The 19,769-nt window shown below is 41.6% G+C and overlaps 1 protein-coding gene across 3 annotated transcripts in view; it reads right to left on the bottom strand.

Moving 5' to 3' along the window:
- SOX6 (SRY-box transcription factor 6) overlaps nt 1-19,769 on the bottom strand; it is a 655,298-nt gene that overhangs the window by 96,680 nt on the left and 538,849 nt on the right. For all 3 annotated transcript variants that reach the window (XM_045290980.1, XM_045290981.1, XM_045290982.1), the window contains one exon: nt 228-377. In XM_045290980.1, coding sequence (XP_045146915.1) covers nt 228-377 — 150 coding nt within the window. The remainder of the gene's footprint in view (nt 1-227; nt 378-19,769) is intronic.

Raw genomic sequence — 19,769 nt, 5'->3', positions numbered from 1 at the left:
AGTGAGTCTGTAGACTTAGGTAAAGACCTCACATTATGGCACTATTGTTATCAAAAGGAAACACCTGTTTCTCAATGCTCACTCATGACATTTACCGTCCAGAAGAACATTTGGGGGCTCCTTTATGTTGCTATGCTTCCTGCTGTTTATTCCCAACACAGATCGGCTCACTACATTTCTTGTGATGCGATTTTCAAACTGTTTCCACAATCCTGCAAAGCACGTACCTTAACTTGAGTTACAGGGCTGGTCCCTCTCTTTTCATTTTTTATCCCAGTAGGTGAGACTGCCCCTGCTGGGTTTGGTGGCTGTGGAGTCGACGGCATCTTTGCTCCAGGTGACACCTGCATGCTGGCCAGCTGAGCGGCATAGAGCTGCTGCAAAACAGGGAAGACAGACATTGATCTCTTTAAATGCAGCTGAAAAAAAATCAACTCACCATATTGTTAGACAATTGTTTCTCTGACAGTCTTGTGATTTGTTCGCTTTCACTATTTTTTTTTTAAAGGAGAATAAGAGGCCCCTTATAATATAAAAGAGAAAGAACAATGCTTTGGGAGTCGTGGCTCTGTTCCTGGTTTTTCTTGAAAGGTCATTATGGCCACATATAAAGAACACGATCTCTCCCTAGCTGAGGTTTTGCAATTGTCCAAAGGGAAATTTGACCAAATGGCCTTTAGTAATTCTTTTTGGCGCCTATATGATCCTTATTAAAAGTTTAAACATTTTTAAAGTATGACTATTTACATAATTTTAATATTCATAACCTAATAAGCTTCTCTAGGCACTCTGAGAAGAACCACATCTGTCTTATTTAGTACTGGCCGAGCCTCCCTCGGTAAGTCAATACTGCTGCGTCATACGAATGCTCCTCCCCGAGCCCTAGGACCTAAAGGGAGTCATGCATTTCCCAGCACATGACTCTGTCGAGGCCGTGTAAAACACAAGGTTGCCCAGGTCGTCTCGCGGCTTGTGCTTTTGGCTGCCATCTGCAAGGTCAGCAGTTAGAAACCACTCCTCAGGAGAAAGACTGTCTACTCTTGTAAACAATTACAGTCTTGGTCACGCAAAGGGGCAGTTCTCCCCTGTCCTATAAAGGTCACTAAGAGTCAGCATCAACACGACGTCAGTGAGTTTTAGGGTTATGTAACAGCCTTCAAGAGCTTATGGTCCTATTAGGGAGGGCTTAGTAAGCTGCTTTCTCCCAGCCCAGAAACTGCCCATTTGACCCGCAATCCAAACCCAGTGACAAAGCGCTTCGCTCCTATCCAAGAGCAGATCATCTGGTTTCTCTTTAGCAAATCGATGAACTTTTTACTCATTCTATTTATTCGGCTGTAAAGGGTTTCTCCTCCCTGGGAAATGATAAGTAGGTAACCCAACACTATAAATCTTAAAATCATCAACTTCAAGTTATTTTGACTTTTCTGAATTAGAATCAAAGGTTGAAAGACAAGTGAACCACCCTTTTTATATATGATTTTTATTTTTATTGAAGCAATTCTTGTACATATTTTATAAGTGTACTATCATTGTACAGCTTAAAAACCAAACCAAACCGTAACAGAAGTAGCATGGCCAGCAGAAACAGCAGAACAGCCTCTACGGTGGTCATAACGGCCTTGGTCCTCCAGCTCCATTTCCTCCTCCCTCCCTCCCTGCTCTGTGGGAACAAAAGCTCTCTCTTTCTGTATAAACACTTACACTATTATATGCAGACCCACTGGCTTCCTACAGGGAAAGTTGAAAGTCTAGCTTTTACCTCACCAGACTGCTCCCAGACTTCCCTCCCCAATCTCTTACTGAGAATATGACAAGGGTAAAATGCAACACGGTGTACTGTGTTACATTGTTCTGCCAGCATCCCGAGGGCAGGCCAGGCTTTCCACTCCCATTAAAAGGCCGTCTTGGAAGCCCACAGAGCCGCCCCACCCTGTGTGCAGGGTTGCGACAGTGAGTCAGTAGGGACCTCACGGCAGCGAGTTCGGTTGGTTTGGCTAATACACTGTCCACACATTTCTTTCTCAAGGTTCATACTTATTTGGACTTTAAGTTCATCGTGTGGTTGTTTATTTTTTAAGTAAAGCCATGGCTACATCTTCCTCATCCACTCCCACAGAACAGTAAACTACCCACAACAATTAAAAGGTGGTCTTGCAAGTCATCTTTTCGCTTGGTGGCATTCTTGTCTCATGCTCCTGCTCTTGCCTGAGCCGCTGGCACGGGTTGCACAGTTCTGGGCCCACGCCACACTGCAGTGCAGGGGACCTCCTTCCCTGTCCTTCACAGGCTTCCTTCCCTCTGTCATGGACACCACGTTTCCCTCACTCTCAGCCAACTCTCTCTGCTCAGGGGAGCACGGCCTCCAGTAGTTTCCTGCATGGGAGGCTGATTTTTCAAGAACGGACAGTTCTATTAAAAAAAAATTTTTTTTTATTATATCCATTACACTCAATTGAAATTTAACAGTTATTGAATTCTAAAAATCATCCTCAAGATATTTACCAATTGTCTCCCTATTCTTGCTGTTAGGGGAGCTTGATGTCATTTTTGACCCCTGATGTCTTGTCTGTAATCTATTTTCCCTTTCTGAAAGCACTTAAGTTTCCCCTTTGTGCCCAGGGTTCTAACATGTTCACAATGATGCCATCTACTGATTCTTTTACGCGAATTGTTCTGGGCACTTAATCAGCCCTTTTGAAAGAAAATTCTTGTTCTTCAACGGTAGGACATTTTTTCATATTTTCATTGATAATTTTTCTCCCCTTCTTTTTGAATTCATATCAGGTAAATGTTGGGTTTCCTTATTGAGCATAATTTTCATATTTTTCTGACTTGCCTTCTCTGACCTTATTATATATATATATATTATCATATTTCTCCTAATTTTATCTTTTAAGCCATCTATGATGGTTTTAAATGCTATCATAATTTGAAGGGCACATTCTTATTGTCTGATTCTTTTCCGGGCATCCTGGTCTCTTTTATATACTATTAAAAGGTTTGGACTTAATTTCAATGTTTTTTCTGTTCTGTGCATTGCTGTCTCTCTTTTCTCCCCAGTCTTTGAGTTCTTTCATAATCGAGGCTTTTCGAAGGTTCTCTATGTTCCTTGCCTGGCTATTCAAGTATAGAAATATAGGAGGGATGTCCTCAGAATTGGGCTGAAGGTCAGAGTACAAAGGTAGAAGTAATGATGCAGACCACTGTGGGCTCCTGACATCTAGAACTTGAACCAAACTCACTGCCATCGAGTCACCCTGACTCCCAGAGACCCTTTAGGCCTCGATTATTTTCTCCCAACTGCGATCTTCAAATGTCTCACTTGGCTGGGGTGGAGGCTTGGATACATACATACCATCATTTAGTGATCTAAGGAGGAGAACACAAGTGCAGAAGGTCTAGTTTATCATGTGGTCTCTCTGCTTTTAAAGTGGCACCATCACTGATTCTCAGCCACACCTGATGTCCCTAAGACAGAAATCTCTTAAGTCCAACTTCCTAAAGAAATAAACCTCCAGTCTTCTGTTAGTTCACGTAACTGGGCAGCGAGGGGAAGCAGACCTGTATGCATGGCGCTGGAGAGGAATCTGAAGTTCTGATTAGCAACCAAGCTTACATTTCTGCTATTATCCCTGACTTCAGTGATCCACAGTGCTTTCCATTCCAAGCATTTCAAGGGTTCAGCTTCCAGTTGTGCTTGGTTCTTTTTGGCTCTACACTCCTTAAAGGCTAGGGTTCAATTTTTCTCTGCTCTGCACATACAGAAATCTATCCATTCTCCACCTTCGCAAATATTTTTGTCTTCTGTATCTGTATTTGAAGATTTATATCTATGATCCCTAAATGTCACTTTGTTGGGTCTTGGGTGAAGCTGACAACAAGTGAAAGTGTTAATCTACTCTGGTTAACCAGAAGTCAAACACTCCAATCTTAACACTATTTTAAAGCTTGGAAACTCTTTTTATTTATGTACTTTAAAAATTCTTATTATCAAGTGTAGGCTATTTCTCAACAGTCACATTTCTATCATAATAAATAGAATGCTTCCCAATTCATCACCCACAGAAAAAAATAGATCAAACTTTGTCATCTTAGTGAGAGAGAGAAAAAACAGGTGGTTTGCATGCAATTTCCAGCATTACTATCATTCAGATGGACAAATAAAAAAAATTACAGTAATCAAAAACAGACCTTTCAGCACATGTAATTAAATGAAAGCTTAATAAAGAATAATTTGCAAGAGCCAGATGTGCTTATGTCATGATTGTTGCTTTCTTTGGAACAATTTTTCTAATATAACAAGTCTCCAAAGAAATTAAAGTTTCATAATCTTGTATGTGCAATGACTCAGTGGTAAGAAAAATTCACAAGGATCAGTCAAACTGTTGGAACTTAGGGCAAAAAAAAAGCTCTATCTTTCTTGCTTCTTTTTTATTCTTTTGTATCATTTTCCTTTGAGAATGAGGCAGGTATTGTTAAAGGGATAGGAGCAGGAGAAGCTAATTTTAAAATCCTGTTTAAATTAAACCAGTGCAGAAAAGTTTTATAGTGAATGGGGAGGTGAGGATTGGGAGTTCAGAGGAGTTGGCTATATAGTGACTCTTAAGTATCAGGGCCAACATGATATTTACTATTGAGTGTTAAGAATCAAGAAGTCGTAGAGTCGAGAGAGTTCTTAGAGATCATGTATGCTTTCATTGTACCATCAGTAATTCAAAAGCTAAGAAAGCAGTCAATTTTACTCAATCTTGAGTTCTATGGTGAACTTCAACTAGGAGGCAAAAATTCATAAAAGTAAATCTTGGACACAGGCCTATTATTTGAAAAGTGCTCCTACAGATTGATTGAACAAGACAGTTGCTTTTGAAAAACAGTAGTATTAATTGCTGCCTGTGACGTTTTGATCATCATTTATTTTATACCCCCTTCCCAGTGAGTTATACTTGAGAGATGACCCCATAAATCCTCAGGGCTGGTTCTGTGGCTTGTAATGACTGACCCATCAGCAGTCAAAACCATAGTCACTACCATTGGATTGATTGACTCACAGTGACCCTCTATTGGCTTTCTGAGACAGAAATACTGATGGGAGCAGACAGCTCAAACTCCTCCCTTGGAGTGGTGGGTTTAACCCATTGGTCTTGCTGTCAATACCCCAAAGTCAACCCCACATTATCACAAGGGAAAATATAGCTACATTCTATAAAACTTATAAATCTGGGCACACTGGACAGGAAATAGGATATCAAATAAAGTTTCATGGCATGACTCGAAGTAAAAATCAGAAAATGAAGTCCAATGATAGAAGGCATTCAGAAAAAAAATGTTTTTGGTCTACAAAAGCACACAGCTTTGGGTTTTCCACCTGGGTGGCACAAGAAGTTTGTGCCCTGCTGCTCACAGCACTTCAAATTCACTCAGTGGCACCACAAAAGCAAGGCCTGGCAATCTGTTTCACCATGTGCAACAGTCTACACCACGTCAGACATGGCATCACCAGGAGTCAGAATGACTTGACAGCAAGGAGTTTGACTTGCTTTGGGTTATGCTTTTCAGTGGAAAACCTTAGAATTGAGCTTGAATAAGTATGCCAGTCATTAAATAGTTATGTTTACAAGACAATTTCATAGAAAACCAATCGTCAACGCTAACAATAATTACATGTTTCTATATGCAAGTTTTGTGTTTAAACTGAAGAGGATTCAGAGATAAAAGTCTTGGTCCAAGCTTTTAACTCTGGAGACATACAATACAAATCCTTAGCATTTTATTTGCATATTTCTTGTGAAGCTTATACATTTTAGCACCTTGCATTTGGTTATGCACTTATGTCTCACTATGCTTACCAGATTGTGTAAGCTTATTGAAGGCATAATCTAAGTATGTTTGGATGATGAAGTACCAGTTCAAATCTCTAGTTGCAATATTGAAGGATTCTATAGGCAAAAGTATTGATTTATGCAGGAAGCATTAAAATAAGATAGAAGGAATACACAGAGATACCGTACCAAAAAGAACTGGTTGACATTCAACCATTTCAAGATGTAATATATGATCAAGAGCCGACAGTATTGAAAGAAGAAACACAAGCTGCACTGAAGGGATCTGAGAAAAACAACCAAACCAGAGCTCCTTGCCATCAACTAAGCTGATGCACCAACATGCTTCAGGGGGTTTTCAAGGCGGTAACTCTTGGTGGAAGCAGACAGCCTTATCGTTCTCCCAAGGAACAGCTGGTGAGTTCGAACCACTGACCTTGCAATTAGTAGCTCAATGCCTAAACCACATTACCAGGAATTGACAGAAGACAAATGGAGATGTTTCAAAAAACTGATGTAAGTGCTGGAAGCATTCACTAGTCTATGCCAAGAAATTGAAGTGACCAATATCTGTGCTCATTCCAAAGAAAGATGATCCAACAGAATGCAGAAAGTATCAAACAACATCATTAATACCACCTGCAAATAAAATTTTGTTGAAGATAATTCTGCAACAGTAGCAGCATTCCATTAGCAAGGAGCTTCCAGAAGCTCATGCTGGATTCAAGGAATTAGGAATATCATTGCTGAAATCGCATCAATCTTGGCGGAAAGCAGAGAATACCAGAAAGATGTTTATTTGTGTTTTATTGACTATACAAAGTCATTTAACAATATGGATCATAATGAACTATGGATAACATTGAAAAGGATAGGAATTCCAGAATACTTAATCGTGCTCATACAGAACCGGGGTACAGACCAACAGGCAAGTCATTCTAACAGAACAAGAGATTACTGCATGGTTTAAAAACAGGAAAAATGTGCATCGGCGGTGTATGCTTTCACTATACTTAATCTGTACGCTGAGCAAATAAATCAGATGAGAAGCCAGATTATATGAAGAAAAATTCGGCATCAAGATTGATGGCAGGTTTATTAACAATTTGCAATATACGCAGATGACTCACCTTGCTTGTTGACAGCAAAGAGTATTTGAAGCTCTTACTTACTACAGCATTCACTATGGATTACAACTCCATAATTCTCACAATTGGACAAGTAGTTAACATGATGATAAATGGGGGGAAATGTTGAAATTGTCAAAGGTTTCTCTTTACTTTTTATCCTCCATCAACCCTCATGGAAGTAGCAGTCAAGAAATCTAACATGTTGCATCCAGCAAATCTGCTGCACGAGACTTCTTGGACGTGGTCAAGAGCAAAGACGTCACTTTGGGGACTAATGAGGCCTAACCCAAGTCATGGAATTTACAGTGGCCTCATATGCATGGGGAGCCAGCAGTGATTCAGAAAGACTAGGGACGAACCATTGGATTTGGATGATGGTGTTGGAGAAGAATACTGAAAGTATCACGGACTATCAGAACAAACACATCTGTCTCAGAGGAAGCACAGCCCGAAGGCTCCATAGAAGCAAGAACGTCAGGACTTCATTTCATGTACATATGTTACCAGGAGAGAACACTCCCTGGAAAAGGACATCATGCTTGGTAAAGCAAAAGGTTAGTAAAAAAAAGAGGAAGAGTCTAGACAAGATCACATGTCACCGTGGCTGCAACAATGGGCTCAAAGCTACCAACAGTGGTGAGGCAGTGTTTCCGTCCGTCGTATACTGGGCCGCTCTGAGTCAGAGCTGATGCAATGGCACCTGGCAACAGAAAGTCCCAAGAATGATGCTTTTCAAATAAAGTGCCCAATCAAAATTTCCCAACTTAAATGGCATACTATAAAAATAAAAAATTAAAATTAGCCCTGGTGGCATGGTGGGTTATGAATTGGGCTGCTAATTGGAAGGTTAGCAGTTCGAAATGACCAGCCACTCTGTGAGAGGAAAATGAGGCTTCTGCCCTTGTAAAGAGTTACAGCCTTAGACACCCACAGGGGCAGTTCCACTCTGTCTTCTAAGGGCTCTCTAAGTCCAAATCAACTTGATATTGAAGTTTTTTAAAATATAAAAATAAGTGGATGCTGGGAAGGCGAGAGAGTCTCTGTAACTGAGGCAACAGAAATACTTTATAGCTACACTGTATGTATTATATATATATATATATATATGAAATGAATAATTGTATGGTGTTGAGTTTAAAAAATAAAAGGAAAACAAACTCTAAGTTAAGAAATAGTGTTTCACAAGAGAGTATTGTTTTGAAGCCACTTGCAAAATGCTTACTAGACAGCCATTCAGTTACTGCTCCCTTCACTGATCTGCCTTGCAGTTTGCATTTCTGACACGGACTACACTGCTTGAGCAAAGCCCCAGCTCTGGTGGCACAAAAGTCTGTTGCTCAGCTGCTCAGGGGAGAGTTAGAGAGTTAGGGGAGAGTAGACCCCCCAGTGGGTACACACAGGAGAAAAGGTCTGAAAATCTGTGCCCATGAATAACACAGCCTTAGAAACTCGATGAGAAAGCTCCACTCTGTCCTATAGGGCTACTAGGAGTTGGAATTGACAGGACAACAAATCATACTTTTCTTCTAGTCTAGTTATTTACAAATTTAAAGTTTCTCTAATTTTCATGGCATCCATTTTTTTGCGAAGATATAAAGTAAACTAAATAGCTTTCATTATAAAGTCGTTCTGTATACTAATGGCTTAGGAAAGTAAAAACCAAACTGACTAACCATTACATCAGGGTTTACAAAAATGTCATTCTCATATCATCACTCAGTCATAATGATGGTAATAATGAATAATCACTCCCAAAATACAATTGAGGTTTTAAAAAAGCAACAACAATGTACTAAAGCTTGAAACAGGCTTAACCAATGACCCATAGAAATTTAAACTTTGGTGAAGACGTTAATAAATACAGATTTTTTCTTTTTCCACTTTGAAAAATGCTCAGTGATAATCTGAGGTATTTAATCATTCTTTATTAAATAAATAAATAAATAAATATATGATATCCATGTATACATATAAAAATGAGCCTAGCTAAATGTTTTATGAAATTCTAAAATTTCTCATTTTATAGGAGCATTTAAAGAAATGCTTTTACTTTATGGCTTTAGAAAGTTCCATTTTTATTATTAGTTCAGTTTTAATAAAGTAGTCAGCATTAAAATTTTTGTAAGCATATAGAACTGAAAAGAGTCCTAAAAGACCATTTTAGTCAGTCTGACCTCCTCGTTCTGCAGCTGAGCTCAGATCTACAGTGTGCGCGAAGCTGGCCCAGACCCTACAGCAGTCAGGCAGCAGTGGAGCTAGGGGAAGAACCCAGCTTTCTGCACTCTGGTTCCATCATTGCCAGGAGAACATTTAAATTAAAAATGCATATAACAAAGTAACCTTTCAAGCACATATCCAGCATTTATGAATTTGTTTAAGGACACATCTTTATTAAATGCTACTATTAACTAAGTATTATGCTAAATAATGGAGGTACAACAAGCAAGTCAGAAATGGTCTCTGCCTTAAAGGTGCTACCAGGAGGAAATGATATGAAACAAGTACGTAGGCAGGTTAACTTTGAAGTAATGGTTCAGGTAAGTGCTAGAAAGAAATGTGCAGGTGTCAAGAGCCCATCAAGAAAGGTACTTAACATAATCTGAAGGGTCAGATAGCTTCTCTAAGGAAATAACACTTTAAATGAATAAGAATTACCCACATCGGTGAATAGTAGTCTAGAAAAAGAAACAGAAAGCAATCTAGCTCTGAGGTAGGACTACAGGTAACGTTTTGGAGGAACTACAAAAGACTGACCTGGCCAGCCTGTGGAGTGAGAGTAGGGTCAGGTGAGAAGGGGCTAGCAAGGGGAGAGGGCCTCCTGGACCACTTCAAGGTTACTCTTAAGAGGAGACTTTATCCAAAGAAGAAAGGTATTTAAAGAGAGCGATCACCTTAAACCAAGAAGCATGGAATCTTTTTCATGCTTTGCCATTGAGTCATCGACTAATATTTCAAATAAATTGGATGAAGGGAATTCCTTGAGGAAATCACCAGTCCACAAACAGTACTTCTAATAATGTTTCTAGAGGGGCCCCCCAGTGGTGTAGCGGTTATGCATTGAGCTGCTAACCACAAGGTCAGCAGTTCAAAACCACCGGCCATTCTGTGGGAGAAAGAGGCTTTCTACTTCCAGAAAGTTACAGTCTCAGAAACCCAGTTCTACCCTGAGTCAGAATCGGCAATGAGTAGAGTTGTTCTGGGTATTCAGCCGAGCCTAAAAGTTATAGCTACTCGATTCTCACAGTTGGGTTCTACTGGCCGTTTGCTAACTAGCCAGCCCTTCACAGATTCAACACAAAGCAGTAAGTCTCCTTCAATTCAACAGTGACCTTTGAAACTGCTGAGTGCCTGTGAGTGTGAGTCCTGCTTGGACACAGGACCTAAGAAATGCATTGTGTCGTTGTAGGATTTGGGAAGAGAGCCACGTTTTGCCCCCAGTATAGCCAAATTGATGTGAAAGTATACAAGCAGTGCCACAGTACCTCTATTTACCATGATGTGAATAGGGACTTTTATATCTGCTTTCTATGATAAAGTCACACACCAAACCAAACCCACTGTCATGAAGTGGATTCCAACTCATAGCCTCATGGACAGAGTAGAACTCTTTTGGGAGGCTGTAAATCTTTATGGGAGCAACAGTTTCATTTTCCTCCTGCCCAGGAGACCACCAGTGAGTGGGAACTCTCAGCCAAGTGGTCCGCATCCAAGACATAACCCACTCTGCCACCAGGGCTCCGTAAAAATCATGTAAGTTTCCAACGAAGAGTGACATAGGAAAAAGTCCAGGTCTTTGTGTGCTAGTTTATCCTAAGCCATGGGTGTGCTGTGGTGTGTTGCTTTGCATTGGCCTGCTAACCCACAAGGTCATCAGTTTGAAACCCCCAGCTGATCCTGAAAAGAAAGACTGGGCTTTCTACTCCCAGAGAGAGTTATAGTCACGGAGACTCTCAGGGGCAGTTCTACTGGGGCACTATGAGTGGGCTTCAACTCAGCAGGGACGAGTTTTTTGTTTTATATGTATGGAGCACTAATCTAGGCTCGGTACTAGGTATTATATAGTGATTATTTCATCTTCAAAATAATTATATGAGATATGAATTATTACACCATTTTTAAGTAGTCTCACTGCTAAGCTTTTCATTCTTCTTGGTAAACTACAATTATTTAGTTTTACAATAAAATTATTTTAAATGTACCACGAATCACAATGAGAACCCTCCTTTATTCTTAGCTACCACAGGAGCGCCACTGTCCAAGGAGATGATAGGTGCGGATGGTCTGCGATTCTGCACACTATAGCCGGAAACTGTATTTCCAGATATCTGAAACCTGCTTTTCTAAAATAGCATTTCACAACCACAAAACAGAAGGAGCAAAGGGGATAATTTTTCTAGAAAGAGCCCCCTTCTTCAGCCAAGCTTTGAGGTATAGGAACAAACATCTTCAATGCCCTGGTGACATATGCTGAATAGACGGGTAAGGAAAAGTGAACACTTTAGGTAGAAATTGGAGAACTCAGAGAAATGGACATTGGCAGATGCTTTCTATTGGCGGGGGAGCCCAGGTGGTGTAGTGGGTTATGCTTGAGCTGCTAACTGCAAGGCCAACAGTTCAAAAGCACTAGTCACTCTGCAGGAGAAAGATGAGGCTTTCTGCTCCTGCATCGAGTTACAGCCACGGAAAACCACGGGGACAGTTCTGCCCTGTCTTATAGTCACTGTGAGTTGGAATTGACTCCTAGAACTAGAAGTTTGTTTGTTGCATTTTGGTTAATTTGGGGATCAGCAGGACTCCCCATATGAGAACCACAGTGAAAAAGCGGCTACCACTTCACATATTGATTCCCTTTGGGGTAGAGTCGCTCCTGTGTTGTGTCATTTCAAGTGACTTGGCAGAATCTGGCCCAGAGGGAGAGACGAAAACGTCCCCCTTAAGCAGCTCCATCCACTAGCGAAACATAAAGTAAAAAAGGGAAGAAAAGATGGAACAGGCTTCTCCCCAAGCAAAACGAAAGTGCTCCTATGAAGTCTTTCTCGTGTCAGCATGGCCTGAAGCAAAGAAGCAACTTCCATGCATTTATGTGGGGAAAAATATTCGTGTTCCCCCACCTCAAATCATAACCAAAGAACACCGCAAGCCTACAATAGCACTAACACACGTACAGCATTCACAGACGCAGTTCAACGCTCTGATGCCTTGATGCTGAGGCACGGAGTGCAGTTCCGGTGGAAAGAGATGAGGGACGCCACTTTCCCCGCCTGGAGTGCATGCTACTGTTTTGACAGCCTGCTGCAAAATAAGTGCTGAACACTAGTTTTGCTTCACCCCTTTTCTCATAAAATAAAAAATCTTCTTTGGGTTTATTTTTGGTTAGTGAAAGCAGGTACTACTGCAAGGTATTCATAACAGTTCAGGAAGTGAACTTTTCGAAAGTAAGGAATACCTGCATTCTGTAAAAACAGATTCAGCAAGCACTACTGAAAGATTGCAAGCCTAACCTTTCGAATTACGCAGTTTTCTGTGGTTCCACACAAGGCCGGCAGGCTTGAATCAGCAGACTATACATCCTTGCCCCAGCCCAGCTACCCAGGCTAACTCAGATCCTGTCCTCATGCAGCAGACACCACCCCTCAGAGGGGTTCGACAGGAAAAAATTGGGAGAAAGCAAACCAAAACCCAAACAATAGGGTACGGAGACATTTTTAAGAGAATGCCATTATTTACTCCAATAACTGGCATCTTCTCCAGGTCTAGCCCGGGCTGTGTTTCCTTCTCAAAACAATGATGCTGATCCCCGCCACTCCCCAGTGCACCATGCTCTGAAGCTGGACACATTCCACTGAGAGAAGGGGGAAGTGGAGGCAAGGCTAATTAAGCAGCCGGATTTAGTGCTTACTCAGCACAGGAAAGACAGTGTGTCAGTAATGAGTCATTGAAGACTGAGGTGACCTGGGGGAGATAGCTTAAAATAGTCATTTGAAAGCGATCACAAATACCTTCCCTTCTTGTAAACCCCCAATGTCAACCAAGTGATCCAGGAAACAGACCTCTGCTGTGTGGGGAAGAACTGAAGTCCTTGTTTTCAGCAGGGAAGCCCCCTTGTGTGACCCGCCCCCCTCAGAAGACTGGCTGTGGGGGACAGGAAGAGGAGAAGGGGAAGAACTCACTCCCATTCCTCATTGCCTAGTCACGCTCCGGGCCCCTCCGGCATACTTCTCTCTGTTACTCTGTTTTCCTCTTTCTTGTTTACTCCACCTGCTCATAGATTAACTACTTATCTTTGAAAAATACTTAAAGACCAATGGATGTATCACTATTTAATATACTTTGTACAAACTGATAGTGGTATATGTGTCTGCTTTCTAATCATTACACACCTATGGCCAGACAGTACCTGCTCTAAACGCGAGGCCTCCTCACTTTTACCCACTAATTTAGCTGGCCTCTGGCAAGTCCCTTTCTGGGTTTCATTAACATGTCATTGAGTGGGTTTTGACTCACGTGGTGGCAGAGCTGTCCTATGGGGTTTTCTAGGCTGTAATCTTTGCAGAAGCACATCAGCTGATCTTTATCCCTCTACTCATCTTTCGAGTCTCAACTAAAAAACATGCTCTCCTCCCGCTTGAAGTCTTATCTGGCCATATCTCATCCTCCTTTCTGAGCACTTTATGGAATTTCTTTGTTTCATTCCATTCTGAGCTATGTAAAGGAAGACCGAGTCTTGCTTATTTTTAAATCTATCCCTAGCACCTAACACAATGTTGACATGCAATAGAGGCTCTGTAGATACTGCCAAACCCATTTGTTTCTGCGCCAGCCTTTATCGCAGTGGTTGTCAACCTGTGGGTGCCCGATTCATAATTACAGTGATGAAGCACAATTACAGTAATGAAGTAGCAACGAAAATAATGTTATGGTTAGGGGTCACCACAACATGAGGAACTGTATTAAAGGGCCATGGCATTAGGAAGGTTGAGAACCTCTGCTCTAGTGGCTCAAAATCGCTATTGTTTCTGCCCATACCCTTTCAAATATACCTTTCTTAAATGATTTCCAAAAGAAACCCAGTGCTAGCAGTCCCGCCCCCAGCACCATCACCACCCATCCACCCCCTTGTATTTTTTTTGGGGGGGTGGCTTCTGTCTTCTCTAAGCTATGGGCATGTGCAGTTTGGTTCACCATGCAATGTACTGAGTTGTTTCCAAAAGAAGCACCAGACAGCACGGCATTAGATGAAGAAAGAATTCTAAACATCAGCAAATCCAATTCCTCTGCTTTACAGATGAAGCAAACTCAAGTCTAGTGAGGAAACATTATTTGTTTAAGAGTATCTGCTGTTGAGCATTCAGTAGAAAAATAATCTAGAGCCTTTGGATTCAACTGCATAAAATAGATGTTTTCCATGCTACTCTGTGGCTTAAAGGAGGAATCAATTCTACATGTGCTTGAAAAGTAATCCTTGGATACCCGAAGATGATTTATGTTGTAGAATTTTATTTTAATATTTGTTTTTAAATGTACGCATTTTAAAATGCAATGCATTTAAAAATAGTAATCAGGTTAAGGTAATTATAATCACATTAAGGTGTTTTCGGATTTTTTTAAATTAAATTTTATGCGAATATGCATCAAAGGCCAAAAATGTGCCCCAGGTGGGAGCGGTCCTGGTTTTGGCCCTTTGAGACTGCTGCCCAATGGCATTGGGCCAATGCCACTCCACCACCACCATGGGACAAGGGGCCAGCACTGATTGTGAGCCCCAAGAAAGTCAACGTCAGTATAATTCACTTCGTCATTCCCTGGAGTCTGCTCAAGGATGTCAAGTAAAGAAGAATGAGCAGAAAGAAGAGGTTTCTTGGTAAAGTCCTCTTGCCTCCTCTCACAAGTACTAGTCAGCTGACTGCTGTAACTCCTTGTGCGGAGGAGGGGTGGGGTTAGAGATGTAATGGGTTTGGAGGAGAGGAGAAGCAATGTATATGTATGTATGTATTAAAGAACACGGTCAGCGGAAAAGTCAAAGGCAGAGGTTGTTTCCTCTCAAAGTTGGAGGCCATAAGGCAACAGAGCCACCAATGCTCTATCCCAAAAGGCCAACTGGAACCCCTTCTCCCGCTGCCCCATTTCAACAGCAACACGCGCAGAGGACATTTCTCTACGGGGCATCATTGCAGAAGGGCCAACAGCTAAATCAAACAACCGCCATCGTTTTTAACAAGGCCTCTGCAGTCTTCCTCTGCTTCTTCCCTAGAGAGAAGCCGACTGTCGCTGAGGGTGCTAAATAAAATGTGTAAATACAGAATGCCTTATTTACAGAAATAAAAATTCAGTCATTGAAACAATTAGTAATTGGGTCCTTGAAGCAAGGCCTTTGAAGAGGTGATACTGAGGGCAGTGGGATACTGGCATTATGGAAGTGGACCTGATTATTTGCCTTCTGTTCCCATGAGCTGGGAAGGCAATGCTGAAGAAATCCAACTCTCTGAAGGTGCTCCAAGTGGCTCAGCTTCCACTGGCAGCTCCTCAGGTTAACCTTAGACAAGTGCACCTTGCTGGACTCTACCGATAGGACACTTATCAATGAGCCCAGAATTTGGATTTGAAATCTGTTATTTCCATAAAGAGGCGGCCCAAGGAGGTTCCTAATGGATATACGACTACTCCTTACTTATCAACTATCTTGACATGTCTCATTAGTGACCATAGTAAAAATTTAATAATCCTGCTTTGCACATTGACAGTGTATGTCTGGCAATAATGAACACTGAGGTGCAAGTGAGAGTAATGTGGGCTGCGATAGCCAAGGTGATTCATTCGCTTTGATAGGCTCTGCTTACCAGTGAGCTAGCAGTTATCTAATGTTGTATTATGGCAGCTGGGTAATCATGTGATTTGGCAGTTATATACTGATGTGATTCAGCAGTTTTGTAATGATGGCATCATCATCCATTTGGGGATCACTTGTGGTCAGCATCCTTTGGTGCTTCAAGCCAACTTTTGCATAACAACCCGGTCTTTGAAATCTAGCCATGCCAATTAGTGAGTGGGAGTGTATATTTTTCTGTAAGTGTGTTGCATTCTATCACATACTTTTAATAAATGAGTGTATATTAATTTCCCAAAAGCTAAAGGCATACTTTTTAAAAATCATTTTATTGGGGGCTCCTACAACTCTTAACACAATCCAAACATTGATTGAATCAGGCATGTTTGTACGTATGTTACCTTCATTCTTCTCTAGACATTTACTTTCTACTGAGCCCTTGGTATCAGCTCCTCTTTGTTTTCCACCCTCCATAACTCCCTGATAGATTGTACACTGTTATTATTTTCTTCTCTCACACCAACCGGTCTCCCTCCCCCCACGTTTTCTGTTGTTCTTCCCTCTGTAGTGGGGTGTATGGTTATGTGTCGATCATTGTGATCGGTTCCCCCTTTCTCTCTTCTTTTCCCCCTCTTCCCCTTACCCTTCTGATATCACTATTCCCACTCCTGTTCTTAGGTTCTGTGTGTCGTGAGCTCCCATCTCTTATCTACACCTGTGTATATGTTCCGGTCTAGTCTGAATTGGGAAGCAGCACTGGGGTCATGGTACTGTGGGGAGGGGAAGGGGGGAGGAAGCCTCAAGGAACCAAAGGAATATAGTGTGTTTCATCAATGCTTTACTGCACCCCGATGACTCATCCCTTCCCTGTGGCCCCTCCGTGGGGAGATTGTTCCATTGTCTACAGATGGGCTTTTAGGTTTCTGCTTCAACCCCCCTCGTTCTCAACCATATGTTCTCGTTTGTTATGTGTTTGCTGATGCCTATTACCCAGTCCCTATGACTCCTCCTCATCGCACCAGCGGTGTGCTTCTTCCGTGTGGACTTGTTGCTTCACTGCTGAATGGCAGCTTGTGTAATTTCAAGCCTTTAAGACCCCTGACACTACATCTTTTAATAGCCGGGCACCATCCGAAAGGCATACTTTCTTTGAAACCAAAAGGTCACCCATCCATTCAAAAATTATTTGAGTGGCTACTCGCTAAAAGGATGCTGGCCACACTACCAGTTGTTCCGCAGAGAAAAACCTGGTCATCAGATCTCATGACTGAAAACCAAACCAGCAAACACGATGGCCATCAAGTCCGTTTGGGCTCACAGCAGACTGCTGCTGCTTTCTTTCATGGTGTTTGAACTGCAGGACTTTCCATTATCCGCCCAGTGCTTAGCAACTTAAGCTACCTGGGCTCTTTCCTTGGAAATATCACAGTCTAGAAAACCCTGTGGGCAGTTCTACCCTGTCATATGAGTCACCATGAGTCAAAACTTGACCCATGGGGACCTAACAACAGTAACAGCAACAATAGCCAGGCACTACTTTAGGTTTTGAGAAAACAGAACTGAGCAGTGGCTTGAGGGGTAGAAGAGCATAAATACGCAACGTGCCTTGCTTCAGGACTTTCACCTGTACCACTCACATAGATACACACAAGGAGGTGACCAGGTGTGTGAATATAGAAGGATTTTTAAATATAGGGGCATCAGGGACAAACACTCCGAGGAGATATTTGAGTAGGTATCTGAATGACGTGAAGGAACAAAGTCATTCATTCCATTAACTGTTAGCAGAATCCTAGGTAGAGGCAAAGTAGAGTGGCAAGCTTGGGTCAAGGGTAGGCTTGGAATGTCTGAGGAATAGCCAGGAGGCCAGCGTATCTGGAGCAGAGTAAAGGGTCAGAGGTCAGAAAGAGAGCAAGGAGACAACCGGTGTAGGCCTTACATACTATGAAAGAACTGGGGATTCCATTCTGAGTGCCTGGGTTTCTGGGAGGCACGAGCAAAAATAATGTGGCAGCCCTAGAAATCCCTCAGCACACCCACATGGGGCACTGGAGACATGCCAGGGCTGCCTTGCCTTGGCCCACAGTGACTGCCAAGCAGCCAGATGCTGTTGCTTGAAAAATATTATGCAATGCCCAGTTTCTGTGCCCTTTGATTTCTATTCATGATGCCCTTAAAAACAACACAGGGTGAAAACAAGCATGAATAAGTATATAATGACAAAGAGGGTCTTGCTCAAGTTATGAAAAAGGATATATTGGGGAAAATTAAGTGGCATAAAAAATAAAACATAATATTTTCTAAATGCTATTTTCCCCCACTTTAATCATTGGACAAAAGAAGTATTTCAGGTTAGAATCGAATGTGTTTATTAAGAATGTTTTAAAACTGAACCTGGTTTTTAATTTCTCAGCAGTCTTTGCAAGATTAAACACAAGAATCATCCTAATTACCAAAATGTATATGCATGATGATATGTATAGATTTACTGAACATATTTTCATATTAATATTATCAAAGTTAAATATTGAGGGTTATAAGCATGCATATTTTGAATTCACTTTTCAGGTGATCTCCTCCATTAGATAAGAAATCATGCAATCTATTTTCTTCTTTTTTCCTCTCATGTTGTCTCTGTAGTTTTAAAATCCAGATAAATATTTTACTCAGTTTCAGGGACAACTAAACAAACAGCCATTTTTTACAAGTGCAAATTACTAGTATTGCCAATTGAAGAACTTGAGCCTAGTCTGTAGTATGTAAATATCCCATCCGTATCCTATAGTAATAATTAGCAGAAAGGAACAATACCTTCTACATGGCAACCATAGGAAAAAGCATTGAAATAGTGTGTAACAAGCATATAACTTGGGCTAGACTGTCACTAGACATGACACTGATAAACACCTCAATAGCCCACCGTGGACTATGCCTGTAGTCTAAGAGGCAGATAACAACTAACCACAAGGACTCCAGCAAAATCTCAGAAAAGCACAGTTGTCGGCGCCGCAGTGAGAAACAGCGCAGCGGTGCTGGAGTGCACGCTCCAGTCGCAGCCACGGTTTCCTAACTGTGTGATCTTGGGCTACTTATTTGACCCCTCTGGGCCTTAAGTTTCCTCCTCTGAAAAATAGGGGTGGGTGCCTTTTCTATAAGACTGCTGGATAGAGTGTGGCAGATTATAAACCCTCAATAAGTGTTTACTTGCATAATGTTTAACTTATTGGTACATTCTCTTGAAGGGAAGGCCCCCCAAAAACCCAAAACCTAAACCCACTGCCATATAGTTGATTCTGATTCCTAGGAACCCTATAGGGCAGGACAGAATTGCCCCTTTGAGTTTCAGAGACCAAATCTTTTCTCCCTCAGTAATTGGTGACCTTGTAGGTAGGCGCCCAAAACCGAACTGACTGTACCCCCAGGATTCTCTTGAAGAGAAGTCTCTCTAAAGTTCAGAAGATAGTGGCATTTTTATTCAATTTAGTGGTGGGGGGGGGGAGGATGGAAATGCAGGGATGAAAAAGATACACTGTCTTTCAGAAGACCTAAGCAAGGATATACAAGAGAGAGCAAGAGAGATACAATATAATGAGTGGTATAACAGTTACTACTCTGTAATGGAAGCATTCCAGTAATACAAATTACTACTGAAACACCATTTCTGAGAGCAACTCGTTTTCACTGGGGACAATCAGGTAAATTTTGCTTGCAATGAAGCCCAGGAAAGAGACCCTTTGGTAAACGAAAGTTTAAGAATCAACCGAAGTAAAAAGTGTGGCAAGTGTTTGGGCTACCAGTTTCTGTTGTGCTTGGAGTCATGTCTCCTGTTCCCAGCCCAGAGTCCGTGTTCCACAGAAGGAGGATGCTCACACTAAAGCCTTCAGGTGGAGCCCACGTAACAATTTTTTAAAAAGGGAAACCACCCTTGGGTATTCATTTTGGGTAAGGGCACTTTGTTTTGCTCTTGCTTCCCTGGCCGTTGCTCGACAGAGA

Source organism: Echinops telfairi, unplaced genomic scaffold, assembly GCF_000313985.2.
Source record: "Echinops telfairi isolate 266 unplaced genomic scaffold, ASM31398v2 ScPeMD7_60;HRSCAF=208, whole genome shotgun sequence".
NCBI lineage: Eukaryota > Metazoa > Chordata > Mammalia > Afrosoricida > Tenrecidae > Echinops > Echinops telfairi.
Note: the sequence above shows the minus strand (reverse complement) of the source record. Positions and strands in the feature narration are given on the sequence as shown.